The sequence below is a fragment of the Musa acuminata genome, chromosome BXJ1-10 (genome assembly GCF_036884655.1).
Source record: "Musa acuminata AAA Group cultivar baxijiao chromosome BXJ1-10, Cavendish_Baxijiao_AAA, whole genome shotgun sequence".
NCBI classification, from domain to species: domain Eukaryota; kingdom Viridiplantae; phylum Streptophyta; class Magnoliopsida; order Zingiberales; family Musaceae; genus Musa; species Musa acuminata.
In genome coordinates, this window is record NC_088336.1 from 33,755,958 (window position 1) to 33,776,009 (window position 20,052).

At 40.5% G+C, this 20,052-nt stretch overlaps 4 protein-coding genes across 11 annotated transcripts; 2 read left to right on the forward strand and 2 right to left on the reverse strand.

The window, feature by feature from the left end:
* Positions 1 to 338: 338 nt before the first annotated feature.
* LOC103969515 (uncharacterized) lies at positions 339 to 6,102 on the reverse strand. Of its 6 annotated transcripts, none has more exons than XM_009383067.3 (6): positions 5,967 to 6,102; positions 3,038 to 3,331; positions 2,817 to 2,923; positions 2,545 to 2,677; positions 2,254 to 2,448; positions 339 to 770 (listed from the first exon to the last, which is right to left on the reverse strand). In XM_009383067.3, the coding sequence occupies exons 2-6, from the start codon at positions 3,314 to 3,316 to the stop codon at positions 489 to 491; spliced, it is 996 nt and encodes a 331-aa protein (XP_009381342.2). In that variant the 5' UTR covers positions 3,317 to 3,331; positions 5,967 to 6,102; the 3' UTR covers positions 339 to 488. The 6 variants fall into 6 exon arrangements, with proteins under 6 accessions (XP_009381342.2, XP_018674388.2, XP_009381340.2 ...); XM_018818843.2 differs by having other exon boundaries at positions 5,870 to 6,060; XM_009383065.3 differs by having other exon boundaries at positions 5,812 to 6,060.
* Positions 6,103 to 8,900: 2,798 nt separating this feature from the next.
* On the forward strand, positions 8,901 to 10,796 carry LOC103969516 (omega-hydroxypalmitate O-feruloyl transferase). Its single transcript, XM_009383068.3, has 3 exons — positions 8,901 to 9,146; positions 9,224 to 9,691; positions 9,766 to 10,796. Exons 1-3 carry the CDS (start codon positions 9,144 to 9,146, stop codon positions 10,621 to 10,623), a joined length of 1,329 nt encoding a protein of 442 aa, XP_009381343.2. The 5' UTR covers positions 8,901 to 9,143; the 3' UTR covers positions 10,624 to 10,796.
* A 1,014-nt stretch (positions 10,797 to 11,810) lies between these two features.
* LOC135594628 (NADH dehydrogenase [ubiquinone] 1 alpha subcomplex subunit 1-like) lies at positions 11,811 to 14,931 on the forward strand. 3 transcript variants are annotated; one of them, XR_010480156.1, is made up of 4 exons: positions 11,814 to 11,987; positions 12,093 to 12,182; positions 14,318 to 14,557; positions 14,700 to 14,931. XR_010480156.1 is itself a non-coding variant. In XM_065084992.1 (3 exons), exons 1-2 carry the CDS (start codon positions 11,877 to 11,879, stop codon positions 12,180 to 12,182), a joined length of 201 nt encoding a protein of 66 aa, XP_064941064.1. In that variant the 5' UTR covers positions 11,811 to 11,876; the 3' UTR covers positions 14,421 to 14,931. The 3 variants fall into 3 exon arrangements, 2 of the variants coding, with proteins under 2 accessions (XP_064941064.1, XP_064941063.1); XM_065084992.1 differs by having other exon boundaries at positions 11,811 to 11,987; positions 14,421 to 14,931; XM_065084991.1 differs by having other exon boundaries at positions 14,318 to 14,931.
* A 1,146-nt stretch (positions 14,932 to 16,077) lies between these two features.
* On the reverse strand, positions 16,078 to 18,126 carry LOC103969517 (uncharacterized). The gene has a single exon (XM_009383070.3). It carries the CDS (start codon positions 17,355 to 17,357, stop codon positions 16,407 to 16,409), a length of 951 nt encoding a protein of 316 aa, XP_009381345.2. The 5' UTR covers positions 17,358 to 18,126; the 3' UTR covers positions 16,078 to 16,406.
* Positions 18,127 to 20,052: the final 1,926 nt, after the last annotated feature.

Below are 20,052 nucleotides of genomic sequence, written 5' to 3' on the forward strand. Positions count from 1 at the left end.
TGCCTTGATGATGTTGAGGAAATGCAACTTTCATCTGCTTCCATGCTATCGTATAACAAATCAGAATGCTGCGTTATTATTTAACAGAATGCTAATAGTATAATTAGAGTTTGTCTCCATCGATCATTTAATATAATAAATTTTTAAAATAAAAAAATGATTAGAGCCTTATACTCATGAAAGTTTTTTTTTTAATTAAGATAAAATCTGCATACTTCTTCCCAATCATGAAACTTTAAGCACTTGAAAGCCTTAATAAAAATTGAGGCAGATGGCCGATGTAAGTATCATCGCCAAAATGGCTATACCATAATCAACATCGGCAACGACGATACAAGTAACAAAGAATTACTGAAATCTATACAACAAAGTAACTCGAATGCAAGTTATCAGATCAATTTTACAAAATGCCTCCTTGATATTTTCTTCTATGGTCATAGCATTTACAAAAATATTAAATGCATAGAGGCGGAATCATCTTTGAGCTATTAACTCATTGCAAGACCCTCTTTTGGGGTAGCCGTGACACGAAGAATTGCCTGAGCGCTCAAAGGTGTCAGTTTTGCGTGGCAAAAAGCTTCCCATGAATCAGCATCCACCAACTTTACAGATTCCTCACACTGGGAGACTTGAGAATCGACATAGATGGCCTGCAGCTGCATGGCAAGCGCCCGAGCAGCCTCTCTTGATTCAGGAAGCTGGTCACTGAGCTGAGCAGCTGCAATTTGGATTAGCTTATCAATTCCATATGCTTTAATCCCCTCCATCCCCTGTAAACAACCATATATTTGGTTGAACATCATTGCTTTGCATGATACAACTCATGAGTATAGGTTAATGTAATAATATCATAGACAAACCAAACATGACCCTTGAATGAGAATGCCGACTTGCTTTCACTATGTATGTCGATGGTAATGTGGCGATAAGGTTATGCAGAAAAAAGAAAAAAAAAAACTCATTGAATGGAGAAAAAGAATGGCTTTAGATAATAAAGAGGTTCGGTTTATATGCATATATAATAAAGAATAGCAAAGTGCAGAATCTGAAAAGCTGCCACTAGGTTGTGAAGCAAAAAAGAAAAAAAGATTCTGAAGAGTTACATGACTTTGTATCACTACTGGTAAATCACATGTATCACCATGCTTGAATTACTGAATTCATAAGTTGCATGATCATGCTCTATGCACCACATGATCAAAGTTCATGTTCCACATAGTCATGGTTCATGTGCTTGCTGCATGATCAAGCTCCACGAACCACATGATCAAAGTTCATGTACCAGATGGCCATGATTCATGTGCTTGCTGCATGATCAACTAGACTCCAGCAGTTCATCACCAATTGGTTTCACTCTACCTCAGATATAGAACCCACAACTTAAAATACCTTTTTGTATCAAGCTCCACAACAGCTTTAATACAATGTAGAGCCACCTCTCTCCCGTTCCAGTTTAATATACTAGGCTTCCACCAGAACTTAACAGGAATAAGGTCACAGACTATCTCATCATTATCTTCCTCGACACTGTAATAGCTATACATCTTTTCTTGTTTCATGTAACAGGCTTCCAGCCTAGCTAAACAAAGAATGATGGTCCCAATTCTTCTTTCTCACGGTCATTCGCTTCAAGTCTGTAATAGCTATAGATCTCTGAAAAGAACTTTTCAGAGTAAAGGATGCTTCATTCGGAATCATGCAGCATATGGTGACAATACTAAGATCCTGAGAGCAAGCCTTTGACATTGTATGGAATGTATCTAGTAAACAAACTAAGACAAACAAGCAACAGCATAAGACGTTGCGTGTTAGAAAGTCTTGAGTGCATGGACACAAAAAGAAACTGAAGTAATTTTCATGGATATTAACAGCTAGTCACTGTTGCAATATATTTTTTGTGGATTACAAATTATTAGTACTTGAGCTTATTATATTGCAGGATGAGATTAATAGGGTAGAGTAGTCTGAAAACAAATACTTATTTGGATGTCTCTTTTCCAAATGAGAAGAATTTTTGACATTCTATAAAACTACACTTTGGTTATCTATATATAACCTCCAATATCCAAATGGAATCTAGTGGACCAAAATTAACTGATTGCCATTGACCCAATAATTCAAGCAAGAGAGCTGAATCTGCTTCAGCCTTAATTTAGTGTTTTAACGACAAAGTGCTTATTGTATGCAAAATTATTCTATAGCAGGTAGCTGAACCAATCAGCAACTGAGATTCTGAAAAGAAAGATGACTTACAAGTTGAGGCACACTCCTGCTTAAGCACATAGATGCCTTTGCTCGTATTCTAGGATTTTTGTTCGTAAGATAAGGCAGCAACTTTGGCAACAACAGCGTGGGAGAGACCCAAGTCGTCATTGATACTAAAGCTACCTCAGCAGCTTCACAAACAAAGCGCTTGTCTTGTGAGGATTTCAGTAGCAACTGGACAAGCTGAAGAAAGAAAGATACAGATATGTGTTAAGAGTATTTAGTACAGGAAACCAGCAGAAAAATAAGATTATGTAGAAGATAAGGAATAGAACATACCAAGGGATCAATTGAGTCAATAATTATATCATTGTAAGCCTTAAAAATGTCAGCAGATGCCATGAGAGCCGTTTTGCAGACAGCACTCCTTGGACATTTCAGTGACTTCACAATCAATCGGATAACAGCTCCACTACAATAAAAAAGTTTTTAAAACAACAGCAGCTAAAATATGATAATTTTGAGCTAAGCAATAATTAATCTATTATTTATACCAAAAAATAACTACAGTCTATGATGCTTTTTACACTGGGTTGGAGTAGAGAACTTACAAGATCTCAAGCAGCTTTTGCTTATGATATATTGAAAACTGGCGCACGTTATTGAGTGCTTCACATGTAGATACCCAGTCCTTTGAGTCTAACCTAGCTAACAGTGTCTGCACAAAACAAAAGTTAATCTACAAGTTATTTAGTAGACCCATGGTGAATGCATTGATATATTAGGGCATAATAGAAAAAGAAACAAAAATATTTTAAGTATCAAAACATACGTTAAAACTTGCATCCACATCTGCTATATCAGCCAGGTTTTCCGAGTCTATGTACTCAACTTCTGTATTTACTGTTTCCAGTCCATTGCTCTTTACAATATCAACTTTATTTAGTGTAGCAGAGAAAAGGGGGCAATTTTTCTTCTGCAATTCATGCCCATTGTCATTGATATTCTCAATGTATGACTTGGCTAAACTTCCCTTGCCGGATATATCTGAATTCTTATCCAATCCAGATGATGGGAGTACGTTAAGGTCTCTGAGGGCTTTTCCAGACATTTTCACCTTCTCAATCTGGATCAAGGAAAAATGTTAAAAACAAGTTGCTCAAACCAAAACAAAAATCTAATCCATTGCACTGCATGGAAGTATTGCAATAAACACTGACTAACTAGGTACACAGTCTGGGTAGTCTGAATAAATGCTATATGCTAAAAACGTCCAAAAGAATTGCTCAGATATGAGTCACCACAAGTAAATCAGCCGCATATTAGCAGTTCAAAAAAGGTATAAGCAAAATCTGAATAAAGGAAAGTTAATATTTTTGCAGATTTCAGATGATAAAAATGTGCCTGAAATATTTGGCTTCCGGATGTGCAATCCTTAACCATACCAGCAAGAACAATTTGGGTGCCTATAAGAAAAGAACAAACTGAATATAAACTGAGAGTAGTCTTGCCAAGGTTAAAAAAGGATAATGAGTTTGAGCTACTAAACATCTTGGTGTAGTTAAAAAAAAGCTAATTCCGTAGAGGACTGATCACTTCTGAAAGCTACTGTCAGATTTTTCAGCAAATCACATAATAATGTGATAGACTCAAAACTTAGAATTGAGAATAATGGAAGATCCTGACAAACTAAAATTGGATAGTCGAATGGTTTTCTCAGAGACAGCATTAGTTGGTGGCTTTGAGAAAAGTTTTAAACAAATGATTAAAATTTACCTAGTGCAGCCTTTTCATACGGCAAATGTTTCTAAACTCAGTGCAAACCTTTGTGAATGCTCATGCATACAGGACATAGATTACACTTTGGAAACAGTTTTCTATCCTCAGAAAATCCAATGCTTTATAAAACTACTTAACCATATAATTTAATAAATCAACATCATGTGGCATTTTGGCTTATCCAAGTTCAAGTCTCATGTACGCCAACATTTGCCTAGGATGTAAATTTGGAAAAAAAAAACTTCTAGGCAGGTAAAAAGTTGGAAACAACAACAATAATATGACATCAATATTGGCCAAAGGCAATGACTGATTCCTTTCTTACATATTCTTCAAGAAGTAATAACCAAGGAATGTATCTATTACTTAAAATCTTAAGAAGGATTTGCTAACAGGATATTAGTCAACACACTAATTACACCACGAACATAAAAGTCACCAAACCAGCAAACACGTATATGCAAGACACAATATGTAACATACAAAAACCAATCAGAACACCATGAACCTAGTCCTAGGATCTTTCCCTGCCATTTGCTTTTATGCATGAATCTTCTTAATTGATCGTTACAGAACTTTTCATAGTTGCTGTAATGATCTTTATTAATTTTCATGGTTGAAAAAAAAAACTACCTAATGATATTAGCATTTAGCTGTTCTAGATAGGTATGGCAAATAGTAACAGCTAGCACAAGAGCTTTTTGGCCTGCCCAACAAAGACAGCAAATGCAAATGGTTTAAGACTGAACAGATTTATTTTTACCATATCTCTGGTTTGAATCACTCCTTAAAATAGATGCAGTTTTCTATTATTTCCGTCCTTCTCACTCCGAACAATGTAGATTATTGGATATGGCTATGGTTAAGCATGCATCAAGATTGTATCAAATATTTTCTTCAGAAACAAGCATAAGACTTTCTTCTTAAGAGCCATAGAAAGACCATGGTACAAATAATCTAACAAAGCAACAACCATTCCCCACAACAGAAGAACATGCTAACTTCAAGAGAAATATTGGTGACGAAAAACACTGAACATATGGTGGTACTAACAACTTTCTTCTCAAATAGTGGACCTGAGAGGTGTTTGGAATAAAATTTTAATCTTTTCCCTACTATAGTGCCAGTCGCACCCCTCAATATGTTGTTTTGATGACAAAAGTTCAAAACATGTATCTTAATTTAATTAAGCATCATCATAAAAGGTAAATCAAATGAAGGCATCTGTCTCCCATTTAGGCGTCATTCTTATTTACATAGAATCATCAAGTACAGTAACTCACTTGAGGACTAACTCCAACAAAAGCAAAACAAGGAAAAGGCAAATCACTTCGAATCCTAGAACAACACCAACTAACACTATAATAGCAGTAAAGCATATGCATGTCAGTATCAAACGCAAAAGAGTCCCCAAACCCACATGGGAGGTGCATACAGAGCGCACAGGATGGAAGATACATATTCCACTCATGGCACTATTAACTTAGCGACAATATGCGTAATGTGACCGACAAAACCTCAAAAATTCAGATGAAAGACTTCGTTTTTCTTTCGAGATCTGACACTGTTCCTCCAAACCACAATGGCTCTGTATGCGGCAAGATTCCCAAGATATTTGGACCACCAAAAAAAAATGCTCACGATATGTACCATAAAGACCCCAAGCGTTCAGAGAAAGCGACAACCAGCGTTCTCCCAAGAGGTTTGGCGCACGCCCCAATAACAGAGATCCATGCGAGATCCAACCCAAGAAAACCATTGGAAAGAAGAAGGGGATACAAAAACGAAAGGAAAACCTACAACAAGAAAGGATCGTGGAAAGATCACCGATTCAAGAAAATAGGAACGAGCGACTGGGACGGAGGCCACTGCAAGAGGACCTTACAAGAACAAATCCGAATCTTTCCAACAGTTGCGACTCGCGAGACCACACAAGATTCCACTGAAGTAGAAAAGAGCCAGAGGTGGGAAGTGAGGATTACCAGGAGAGGGAAGGGAGGGTGGAAGGAGGGGCGAAGACGGCAGAGAGAGAGAGAGACAGAGAGAGAGCAGGCGAGAGCGGAGTCTCGGTTGGCTGGAATTGTTGGGAGTTATATTTTGGTGTATTTAATGCTACGCGAGACCACTAAGGAATATTATCAAATCGTATATACCTCCCTTACCCAACTATCTTCCCCTTAACAATCACCCAACCTCGTATCCTTCCGGGTCCCGCATTAACCCGATACCTTGGCCAACTACAAAGGAAGTGCAAACACGGGTAAGTCTAAAATGAGAAGCCAGTCGACGAGTAGAAAAGGAAGAAATATTTCTGCCGTATGAGAAGTGGGACATTTAGTCGAGACTCGACAGACCGTTCCTACCACCACCTACCTGAGTTTCGATTGGATGAAAAAACTGGGGCCCATTGGAACCTCTATAGAACCCACGATTTCTTCCGCAAACAAACGGGTAACCGAGAAACAGGTGGAGGAAGCATTTTTGGAGCGTGAAGGGTACACGCGTCGCCTTGTAGGTGCGCGGTCGCGGTGAATAATAATGACCTTTCCTTCATACGTGACCCGCTCACCTACCTGCCACCTCAATGTTTGGAAAGGCGCACCAGCAGGCGGGCTTCGCGTGGCCCACCGTCACCTCCAATCAATAAGAACGTACACACGGGTAGACTGTAAATATGGGCGGTGATGGCTTTTCCTTCTTCAAAATTACAACTTCAATTTAGTACACACACACACACACACACACACACACACACATATATATATATATATATATATATATATATATATATATATATATATATCTCACACACACACACTTTTGTATGCCCATGGGATGCTCCCTTCTTCTGCTTCTTATGATGAGGAGACTAACCAGCTCACATTTGCTGTCTCCATGGCTCACATGTGCAAAGGCCCTGCTGAAACACTCCGACATTATTAGAATATCTCAATGTGGGGGGAGGAAGACTCACCAACCACTATGGACTGTTTGAGTGTGTCCTCTGCTCTTGTCTGTTCCATCACAATTCTCATGGATGATGTTCAATCTCTGACTCACCAACTCCACATCATGTCAAAGTATTCAGAGCATTATTTTTAAAAATATAAAAATATATATAAGAAAATTAAAGTCTCTTAAAATGATTTTGGTGAGAAAGTTGGGACATGGCTTCTTGATGAGACCTTTCGTTCAGCTACTGCTGTATTCTGGTCCCAAGCAAGGGGACAAGGGAAGGAAACCACTGTTTGCTACATATTAATTACTGTTGAAGAGAAATGTAAAGTAGGAAGGTAACCCATACAGGAAAATGCTTCTAGATTCTCTCTGGCTTCATCAAGCTCTTTTTTGAGTTTCTTGAGGCTGGTGGAAGACAACATGATGCAGTCACTCACTGGGCTTTCTTGTGAAGTAGTGCAGCTCTTAGCTTGCATGTCACGAGAGTAGATAGGAAGTTTTGAGAGGAACTTTTCCTACCAGTCTTCAAGGCAATGCAGCCTTTCCAATAGCTTCACTCACACATTGAAGCAGATGAGTGGAAACAGGTATGAAAAGTATTCATAAGTGCTTGCTAATTCAGACATTTATTTAGGAAATGTCTGAATTAGCAATAGCTTCATTCATAAGTGCTTGTCGATTGCAATCATCTGAAAACAGGTAGGAAATGCTCCATCTCTCTACTCTTGGAATAACTTTGTGCTACTCTGAGTCTGAGTCATTTATTAAACTTGATTAAGACAAGGTGAACCAGCAAATCAAATGGTATTCTTCTCACTTCCTTTTCCACCTTCATTGAATCCATACCTGAGGTATATAATGAATCCAATAAATTAATATCATTCACAAATTAATATCATATGCTAACTATGAGCTTAACATATAAGTTGCATGGTAGCTACAAATTCTTACATCAAAAGACAGTTTGTGCTATTAGTCGAAAATACTCCCAACAGGATTTGGATCAATTGAATTTTCTTGTTGTATTCGGATTCAGATTCAGATAGATATTCTGGAAGGATCAGGCCAAGTGTTAATTGATTAAACTTTTTGTAGATGATGCCAACAGGCAAACTCACAGTGACTCTGCTGGGCCACAAAATGAAGAGGGCAAACAAGTCTCTGACCTGTTACCAACCATCAAGTTGTTGGCTTGTCTTACTCATGTGCATCAAACATTTTTCAGTAACAGGATCATGATAATTTATTGCTCTTCAAAAGGAATGAAAACATTCTGTGTTTCATGTTCTTCATTTGTTGATTGTAATTTATGAGGAACATTTGTCAATCTTGGGGTCCTTTTGCTAGCACAATTGAGCTAATGGCCTAGGGCATAAGTTTAATTCCAAAGAAAGGAACTTTAGCCCCTGGCTATCTAACTTGATTATCATGAAAAAGAATAAAACCTCTTCGATCTGAAAAGAAGAAAACAATTTGTCATAAATGAAAGAGGAGGTTTAAAGCAGTCTAAGCTCTTATGATTATCGGGTTTCTAGATTTAGCGAATCCAAATCGAGTTCTGGCACAAACGTTTGCAAGACAAGAACAAGCTTAATGTGTCGATGCATTTAGTCATCATACCGAAAGATCAATCAGCATTTGGCAAGCAATTATACAAGATAATTTCTATCACAACAACACAATTTGGATTTGTTAGGGAACATGAAAACATGATATATCATTAACATTTCACAATCTACAAAGAAAGGAAAATCTTTTCTGTGCTGAAATTCAATTAGCCAGTTGAGTCACTACAGGTAGTGAATTGGTATTGAAGAATTGGCTCAAAGGGCACAGCATCTGAATGAAGCAACTTTTTCAGGCCAACTAACGCAAACCAAAATGACAGAAAGAGTAGAATGTTACCATTTGGTTCCAAGGCCAGTGGCCAAACCCCACTCAACATGCAAGCCACCACGATGTTCCGAAGAAAGAGGAGACAGATTTCTTCACTGTTCTTCCTTCGAACCTTCACTCATTTGCTTCACAAGTCTACACTGCTCCTTTTCTTATGGGCTACTTTTGGTCAAGAAAGCAGTTGCCATGACCAACTTCTACCGCCCTCCCTGTATAAAGTTTCTTTCCCGGTCCCCGTTGAAGCATCTCATCTTTTCATCAACTTAGTGCTGAGAACTCCATAGCATTTTCTCAAACACTCAGAGATGGTACTGCTCCAGCTTCAACAATTCAAAATCTCATCTTGTCTGATTCCTCTGATGCCTTCTTTTTTATTTGTTGTCAGGTTTCAGAGCATGGAGAGGCTGCCGTCGAAGAGAACCTCAGTGCCAAGATGTTTCAGCTAAGTGTCAAGCAAGGAGAAGCCTCGCTTGTGCCGCCGGCAAAAGAAACAGAGAGGGTACTCTACTTCCTTTCCAACCTTGACCAGAACATCGCGGTGATAGTTCGAACAGTCTACTGCTTCAAATCACCGGATCAAGGTAATGAGAAAGCCGGTGATGTTATCAGGGAAGCATTATCGAAGGTTCTTGTTCACTACTACCCGCTCGCCGGAAGGCTGACCGTAAGCTCGGAGAGGAAGCTCATTGTGGATTGCACCGGAGAAGGCGCGGTGTTTGTGGAGGCAATAGCAGACTGCGAGATGGAACAAATAGGAGACATTGCGAAGCCTGATCCTTCTATGCTTGGCAAGCTCGTCTATGATGTTCCAGGCGCCAAGAACATGCTGGAGATACCGCCTTTAGTAGCTCAGGTCTGGCTTAGAATGCAAATGACTCCATTAATTTGCTTCTCATCTTGCCGTCTAACAATGCAATTCTATTCAAGGTCACTAAGTTCAAGTGTGGGGGGTTCATCCTCGGACTAGCCATGAACCACTGCATGTTCGACGGCCTGGGAGCGATGGAGTTTGTGAACTCATGGTGCGAAACAGCCCGAGGACTACCGCTCTCTGTGCCGCCCTTCATGGATCGAACGGTGCTCGAGGCCAGAGATCCGCCTCTTCTCGAGTTTCCCCACCATGAATTCAGGGAGATCCCCGATTCCCCACTCACCATATCTCTGTACCAGGAGGAAATGTTGTACAAGTCCTTCTACTTCGACCCGCATAGGATCGAACACCTCAAGAGCAGAGCGACGGGAGACGGCGTCCTTCACAGCTGCACCACCTTCGAGGCTCTGTCAGCACTCGTATGGAGGGCTCGCACGGCGGCCCTGCGGGTGGAGCATGACCAGCAGACGAAGCTGCTCTTCGCGGTGGACGGCCGGTCCAGATTCGACCCGCCGCTGCCAAAAGGCTACTTCGGCAACGGCATCGTGCTAACCAGCGCCTTGTGCGATGCAGGGGAGCTTCTCGAGAAGCCGTTCTCGTTCGCGGTGGGACTGGTTCAGAAGGCAGTGAGGATGATCACGGACGGATACATGAGGTCTGCCATCGACTACTTCGAGGTGACCAGAGTGAGGCCGCCTCTTACCTCAACGCTTCTGATAACCACCTGGTCCAGGCTGGCTTTCCACGCCACGGACTTCGGGTGGGGGAAGCCGCTGCAGTCGGGGCCGGTGGCATTGCCTGAGAAGGAGGTGATCCTGTTCTTGTCGCATGGGAAGGAGAGGAGGAGCACGAACGTGCTTCTGGGACTGCCAGACTCTGCCATGGTGGCATTCCAAGAGCTGATAGAAATGTAGATTCAGTGGACTGAGTGTGGCTTCGGGCAATTGGCCGCCATGGCCTGTGGCTATCTCTATAGTTCGGCATGTATGTTAATGTTCATGATCATATATGTACTGTCATTATGATCTTATAAGTACATGGCTGATTTAACCAAATTAATTCAGATTAATTAAATTAAAATATGTTCTATCTTGCCCTAAGAGGGCTCAGATTCAAATGGCTAATCTTTCTCCAAATCAGATTGACTTGGGTTTATGTCATATACTTTTATCTCAATCATAGTTGCATTCCTAAAATTATTTTAGGGATTTTTAATAGTCAATCCTTGTAAATATAAATTTTAATTTATTATATTTGTTCCTATAATTGTTGGTATATTAAGCTTTTGAATCAAGTTTCATCGTTAACATGTCATCTTATTGGTGGTTGGTAAATAGTGTAATAAGGGGGTTTGTTGATACACCTTGCACACATCGACAAGTCAACACGATTTAGTTCAGCTCTGAATGTCCAAGAGTGTCCTTTCATAACCGAGATGACCATCGAGTTAGGACATATCGTGAATGATGTCGACCGCTGCTGTGTCACCAACCCTTGCATTAGAGACAAGTTAGAATTGAGTAGGATAAGTGTGAGCCTCCTTTTTTCTTGTCCCTCTTGACATTGACCGGATATGGGACATTTATATCTATACATGGGAGTCAATCGTACGGTGCGAGATAATACTGTGTGGCATTGTCCCGAGTTCTCAGACCGGTTTAGTACCTGGAGGTGCCATCCCGAATTTTTGGGGGCGGGCTCGTACCTAACGGTGCCATGATGGCTTCCGGAAACCCTTGCTGATGCTTCCTTTGGCATGGGCTGCTATCAAAAGATGTCTTACCAACATGCGTCCTATCAAGGCTCGTCTCAACTCGAGCAGGGCAAGCCCAACTTCTCCAAACCGAAATGAACGTAGGTGAGATGGATCGCGTCACAACTCGTAACCGCATCCCTCCATAACTTGACATTTCACCATTATCTACGTGGCATTTCTTTTCCTGGGTTTATTTCCAAACCTTGAAAACCATTCTTAATTATTATGATTGAAGATAAATAAAAATAAATAAATGATTTATTTTTGAGCCACAAATAAACCGGTCCGACCGGATTGAATTAGCCGCTTTGGGCCGGATTATCATAAAAGCCCACCACCAAATTGCGGATCGGGTAGGTAGGAAGGGAGTCCTCTTCGTCCCTTGTTTCTTTGTCCTCTGAGATCTCCTTGATGGCGAAGTTGTTCTGGTTGGAAGCCGTTCTTCCGCTAGGAATCATCGCTGGGATGCTCTGCGTGATGGGCAACGCGCAATACTTCATCCATAGAGCCGCCCACGGGAGGGTAAGATCCAACTATCTTTCTTTTTGCCCTTTTAGATGGTGGACTTGATGCTGGTGATCTTTGCCGTGGGAATAAAGTTGTTTTGTTTATCGGAATCGAATGCAGCCGAAGCATATTGGTAATGATGTGTGGGATGTGGCGATGGAGAGGAGGGACAAGAAGCTCATGGATCAGTACTCTGGTGCTGCGAATTAGGTCGGTTTCTGATGGTGGTTTCTCTTCTTTGTTTCGATCCAAGTTTAGTGCGTTCTTTTTCTTTCTCGATTGCTTTCTGTATGGTAGTTCATGGGTCAGGGTTGCTAGTTTTATCCTCGCCTAAAACCTCCTTGATGATTGAACAAGAAAGTTGCGTCTTTTGCCCATGCGTGCCCTGACATTTGGTTGGAGATCCAATGGCATGATATCAATCTTCATAGACATGGATTCGGTTAACGTAATTGGAATCAAACTGATAGAAGATATTGGGTTTAAACTAGAGATTGGATCAGCAATGATAAAATCATTTGGCCTGGTGGAAAAACACTGGTGCATGGAACAATTCACAAGAAGTTTGACTTTGACACTTTCTGAAAACTGTTACTGTGACTGATGCCCATTTTATGCTCAGTGTACTACTGTTTGATTGCTACCATGTGATGATAACAAATTCTAATGAGTTTTCCGGTGCCCTTCCATGTATTCGTTAGAAGAAATTCTAATGATATCAATGTTAAGCAGAATATTCATTATCTCCTTATTTTTAAATTTAAAATTGCTAAGTAAAGTTTCGAATTCCTTTACTCTATTGCATGAATAGCTGAGGTTGAAAATTTTGTCATAAATTGCCTAACAAGAGATGATAGACATTTTATGTGAACTAGTGTATGGGAACAGATGATTGGTGAAGACATTTGCAAGAGACATCGAGATCTTGAGAAGAGAACTCGACCGATGGTCATCGACCATTTGCAAGAGAACTCCACCATTTTAAGCTAACAATTAGTCGGTTAATTAAAGGACAGGTTGATGATTTTGACCGAAATGTATGAATTTTCATGACCTACTTAACCGAGAATCTAAACTAGATCTTCACTGACTTAGACATACAGATGAGTTGAGTTTTTAACTTGGTTTGAGATTTGGAATGGTTATCTTAAGCTTTGGTCCTGGTGGTATAGAGTGCATGACGAAAGTACGATGGTTCTGAGTATATGTGGAGCACAGGATTCACTCTGTATATGTTAAAAATGATTTGGACAATACTCTTAATTTGATTAGAAAAACACACATAAAAAACTAACAACAAATATACCTTGTGGTTCATGCCAAATACCAATCACTGGAGTTGGTTGCTGCTTCTTGTCAGCAAGTATGAAATCCAGAGTAGGAAGCCATTGTCTCATCTTTGTAAGCAGAGAAAGAAGTAGTGTGAGTGATGGATAAATGAAAGAAGGATAGGGGAAGAATTATGAAGGGTATGCTGATGTAGTACTCACATCACTCCCCATTTTATTTGTACCCAATAAATAGACTTAAGTATAAAAGGGTGCATTAATTGCATCATGGAGTAAAGATATTAACTGCAGATAGTAATCACAGTGGCACATTCATCGTATTGGGTGATATGTGACCAGTAGTCAGTACAAGGTATAACTCTTATGAGTCAGATAATACCTGACCATTCCCAAGTTCATTGCAATCCTTGGAGGTTTTCTTTTAGAAAGATTGGTTGAATTTGAGCAAGTAATAATTGAACCACATTTAGTTGGGTGGTGCTAACCAAGGATGGTCTAATCCCACCATACCAATGCATATCAGTGATATTATACCATATTGATATTGAATAGGCTTGGTGACTAATTATTTACATGGAAAGGTATGCCAATTCACCCCTTTTGTTGTGTCTAATTTGCACTAAAATTTGGAGCATATGTATATATGCATGCAAGTTTGAATTTAGAGAGAAATATGCAATTCTTAAACTTAACAGTAATAGGTATGTCGAACTCACTTTTATGTTCTTCATGTCAGACATTTAATTATGTCCGAGAGTAGGGTGATCCCTTGCCTGTGATGACTGAAAATAACTATTGTTGTAATGATGTAATTAAGTTTTATTGTCTATATCAAAATTACCGAAATGGAAAATTCCTGTATGGCAATTGAAGGGTTCTGTAGTTGTGGAGTGTGCTTCTATGAATTGATTTTGTTCGGTTTATCATTTTGTTATAAATTGGAAGTCACTAGAAACCAGCTTCTATCAACTTCTATGTCGCATTAAACTATTATATCAATATATTCAAATGGAAAACCAATGTTGCAAATGTTATAATTTGTTCTCTTTATTGCAGGAAGTGATCATGCATGAGATACTCATCCCTGCGGCAAATTTGCATTTGAGAATAAAAGATCTTTATGCTGTTGGACCCTTACGTTTGGTGTTTTGTTTTACAGCTGGCCAATTCCAGAACCCATGTCAAGTTCGAAATCAGAAACTTTGATCAATAATTTGGAGAGTTGATCAATATGCAATGTTGACTTAACAGATCAAAGATGATTAATTTTGCGATCTCTATCATGTGTGGATCCAGGTATATCACTAGTCAAAAACCAAGTTTCTCGAGGATCATTCAAGTCTTCTGTGCAGCTTTTGAAACTGGTACTGTGTTCAATTTCACGCCTGTTCTAATGATCTGTGATGAGATCTTAAACGTAGTTGGAAATGTTCTGCAGAATATAGGGGTTTGCATTTGTTCGAAGCTGGAGATATGTGGATTATTATTTTGAGATGCAACCGATTAGCATTCTTCAGTGACCAAAAGTCATCAAATGCAGCATGTTTTGCTGGGTATTGAATTCTTCTCTGTTCTTTTTTTGCGTTCTTTGATCTTTTGATACATATAGTAACGTGCAACTTTATTATTGACATTTTATTTTATTTAATATTCGAGATTTTACTTATCTATTATTGGGAAATGAACATGTATATCCCTCCTAATATTAGGACTTTTCATACATATCCTTCTCATAATATTGTATTCAAAATGTATGAAATATCCTTGACATTATAAAGATTATCAATATCAATAAAATTTCAACAAATCTGCTTCAATTGTCATAAATTATATGCACTATTCATGTATTCTTTTCAGTTTTGGATGACTGAAAAAAAAAACACATTAATTTCAGATGGATATATCATACACAATGTTTTGCCTTTTCTATTTGAAGGAAAACATTTTCGAACATAATGCAAGAGCTCAAAAATGTTAACTAATCTGATTACTTTCATTATGCTTCAGCTGAAAGAAAAGCATCTATAATTCTTCGTTGATTGGCTTTTTTTGGTGGGGTTGGGGGTCCAAACCCACTGCCTTGGCAAAGAATGCTTGTGATGTCAGAATGATTCCTAAGTCTTCTTGGCTGCAACATTGGCCTCCAAAACCTAACTCTGAGCTCACAAAGAATGAACATGACAAGATGCCAAAAAGAGTGAACCAGTAGTGTGCATTTGTTCCTTGTACCAATGTACCTTCCTTTGTTCCCCTGCCTGTACTTCTCACTTTTCTCAACGTTCATATTCTTGGCTTGGGAACACAGCCAGGCTGCATCTTCTTGGATTCTCCTCGCAAATATGTTCTCTTCTTCGACAGCCAACAATGCATTGTGCCTGTCGGTTTTTTGCATCTCAACCAGCTCTGTGATCTCTACTCTTCTGCCTGCATGAGAGGAATCAGCTGACCAGGTTACTTCAAATACTTAAATCCCTACAGGTTTAAGTTGCACCTTCAGAATTCAAAATGATATAACATAAATCAACTCAAAATGATATAACATAAATCAACATTTGCCGAGGCGAGGATTGAACTGAACAATTCCATCGATAATCTATCATAACTGAAGATCATGAGAGATCATAAATCCTATAATTATCCATACCTTTCAAGAAAGTGTAGCTTGTTGAGTAGAGAATATCTACAAGAATAAGAAGCACAAGACAACAGGATTTGCTGTATGATTGGGACATCAGCAATCAGCATATCCTCAATTTTATTAGCAAGATACCTCTGAACAAGGCAACAAACAAATGAATAATTGAAACAGTTCCAGCTACCAAGAAATGCCATATCCTTCGTGGTGCTTTTACATGACACAAGGCATTTCGAACAATAAGAATGTCGTAACAGCAACAATCAGGACCAGAACAACAACACGACGTAAGCTCAACTTCCCCGAAAGAATGTCTACTGCTATCATAAATAAGTAGAATGCAGAACCTAACCCATAACGAAAAAAATTAATTTCAACCAACACAAGGTCACAAGGAACAATGAAATGGTTGCCTGCTCATTCTATATATAGAACACTTGAATGACGGTCCTTCACTCGTTCCTTGCGTTCCATCCCTGAGGGGACTCCCGTGCCGATGCCACAAAGCACTTAAGCAACAAGTTCATTCTCGAGCATTGGTTGTGTCCTTGTCCCCGATGCCACAGGAACATGTGTATTTCCAACCCTTGTTGTATGTACCGATACTCCTGCATCCGCATGCTGCTCCATCCGTGCCACCTTCTTGTTATGTTTATACTGGTGCATCAAATAAACAAGTAGAGCCAAGAAAATTAAAGCAATAACTCCACCGACCACGCCACCCACTATCTTCCACACCTTAGATTTGTTACTCTTAGAACCAACGCGGCTTGGAGCCGGCCCTGGAGCTCGACTTGGTGCTGGAGAGGGAGCAATCTCACTAGAGTTGACCACAATGACGAAGTGGCCCTGTCTGTAAGTGGAACAAATATTGCTCGATACCAAGTCTCTGAAATCCAGTGAGCCATCTATACCAAACTGCGCGCATCTGGCAATTGCACCTCTTGGCGCAGGAATGACATATGTGAAATTGATGGATATGGGTGATTTTGAAGCCACAATATCTAACTCGGGCAAGTTGGTAGCCGACAAATTTGCTGCATCATAAGCAAGGAGACCAAGCACAGGAGTCAGGTAGGCATAACCAGGAAGAGGGTAGTAGAAAGAAGACCAGTTGCCCAAATTGTGGTAAACGAGAACCAGTCTTTCTACGTAAGGTCGCACCACGACGCCATCTGGGATCCCAAATTCCTTATACTTGTCAACTCCTCTCTTCTTCAGACTTCCACTTCTGAGCCTTAGTGCTGCAATCTTGATGCCAGTGAGATTGGAAGGGGCAGTGCCATCATAGGGAACTCCGGTGCGGGGCTGAACAAAAGCTCTGTAAACGTAGTCCTGAAGGAGCGCATCTAATGATCTTGCAGTGCTCCTAGATGCACCCGCGGATTGGGCCTCAAATTGGTGTGCGAATAATACCCCAAGGAGTGAAAGGAGAATCATGAAATGGTGAATCAACTCCATCGGTCTTACTCAATTCTCAGAGTAAATCTTTAAAGGATATCCACCAATTCAGATTCACTACTATCATCCAGATTCCTTATCACAATGAGAGGGATCCAGATCACGAAACAATAGTTAACAGTTCCCAGAGACTAAAACATAGTGTTATTCCTCCGCTATCATCTCTAGGAAGTACACACTTTCAGAATAAGATCAACCAAACAAGGGGATATAACTCCCCATTTAGAAAGCTCTCTACTTTGCTTCAGTCATGTCAACTCACTATCGAACAGAAGAATCGAAGATCAAGAGCCAAGATTCGTCCAGTATACCTGAAGCACGCTGAAAACCATGACGCAGCCGAGATTGCCTGAAACTTCAACAATGCCTCTGCTTTCTTAGCTTTTTCAACTCAAATGATGAAAAGGAGCTCCTCAAAGCACCTGGAACTCCGAGTACTTGGACCAGAAAAATCCGACCTTTCAAGTACCAAACACAAGAAGAACCAACCAGCTTAAACCCAACTCCGGCAGCAAGGCATCAAAGACGAGTATTTCCCAAAGGAAAGCCCCGAATCACGCTGAAACCAAAGGAAACTTCCCCGAGAAAGGCAACACAGATTCCCCGGCGGCAGAGAGGGACTTCCGACCGAATCCCCCGCCCTCCAGTGATTGCGATGTAATTCCAGCGCGTTCAGGGCTCCGAAGAACCCTAAAATCTCTCCAGAGCCTGCCAAGGGAAGGAAGGGAAAAGAAATCCTTGCCTGCAGTCCGAACAATTAATGGAAATCGAGAAGAGCGGAGCCAAAAAGAATTAAAAGTAAAATCCCATAAAGCCCCTTACTTCCTTTTTCGTCCTCGCTGGAAACTTTATTCTCCTATACGCCCCTTTCTCCCAACGTTCCGATTCCACGCATCCGACCTTCTTCTCCCCTTCCGTAATTTTACGAGACGCAAGGGTGTTTATGAAAATTTTCCTTCCTACATTACGACCGTCCGATCTAGCGTCGGTGCGTTTCAAGATTCGCGCCGGCATCGACGGCTCAAGTCCGCTGTTTTGAGATCTGCAAAGGTGCGAAGCGTCGCGTCGCGTCGCGAGTGCGAAAGCTGGCAAATAATTATCTGAAAGCAACACTTGTTCCTGCACGAAATATATTTTGATTACTTATTGGACTTGATGGTCAATTACACTTAAATATACCTTCGGCTGACACAAAGCAAACGTGACGTGTGAAGTAATGGGGACAAAATAATTTTGGGTAGAGATAAAAGAATGTTCACTTGCTGGTATATGATCTGTATAAAGGTATTATAATGGGTTGGAAGCGTACATCACATGCAGACGACGGTGAGAGTGGTTTCGGAGTCTCTTTGCATGCGGAGAGAGAGAGAGAGAGGTGTGCATGGCTGCATGCCACTGCAAGCTCGAGTCCTCGACCAATAGCTTCTCGTCAACTCACGCAGACAGTCACTATATACGGTCGTTCGCCACCATTTCCCTTACCTGCAGAGAAGAAGGCAGTCAAAAGGCCAGTACGCCACCACTGTGTGCCTTGGCCCTACACCTTCCGAGAGATCTCTCAGAATAAGCCTCCTCACAATGTGTTTCCACAGTATCCTCCACCTACCTTGCGTCGGTGTCTGTTTTCCCGACTCACATGAAGTCAAGAGACAGCTGAACAGCTCTACATCTCTCTCTCTCGGATGTGATCACATCTTTTCTGCTTCATCAGTCTTTATGTGTTTGTTTCTCTTGGGATATTTGCTCGTTTGTTCCTCAGATTGATAGGGAAGCTTGTTTCCCCCTTTCGATGTTTAGGACGACTCCTCTTCTTGTCAGGTTTTTGCTCTGCCATCTTCTTACTCAAAAATGGGCACTTCAGCGTCGGTCTCAGGTAGCCTTAAAAGAAAGCCAGCATAGTGTGTGTTTGGTATCCGATCATGTGACATCCTTTACTTGTCATCATGATTTCTAGAGGAGTGTCCGTTTATCTCGGAAGCTTTCTTCTTTGCCCGATGAAAAGTAGGAATTAGGGTTTTGAAGGTGCGACTTCCGAGCTCCGAGGCTTGTAGGTTCCTATCTTCCACTGCTGAGAACAACTGTGAAGGTGGTATACTCTCTTTCTGATAGAAGATAAGATTTTCCGAACTATATGAGGAAATTTCTCTATTCTGTTGAGGAAAATCCTTTATTCTGTTAGGGAAATCCTCCCTCCTAATTTGTATAAATAGGAGAGGAACAGCTTAATAGATTTAAGCTAAAACTATTTCATTTTTACAATAAAGCTTCTTCTATTATTGTTCTTATCTTCTATTATTTCTATCATGGTATCAAAGCTACTTGCCTAGAGCAAGCTCTCTTCTTGCTGCCAATTCATCATTGGTGTTGCCACTCTGCGCCAACGTTCGTTCCCTTCCGCTACGGCATCTCTAGTGCTGCTCATTAGCACTGCCCCACCTTTCTTCCTCGTTGTAGCTATTTTCCTTCCTCTTCTGCTACAGCTTTCTCCTCTGTTGCAGTTTCCTCCTTTGCTGTAGTAGCATCACTGCAACATTGTTGTAGATTTCTTCTCTAACGTCGCAGCCGTCGTAATCGCAACCACGACCAACGTCGTTGAGAAAAGCGAAGCTTCGCTCTTGCCTTCGGCCAGCGACCAACGTCGCTGAGAAAAGTGAAGCTTCATCCTTCGGCCAGCGACCAACGTCGTTACATTCCT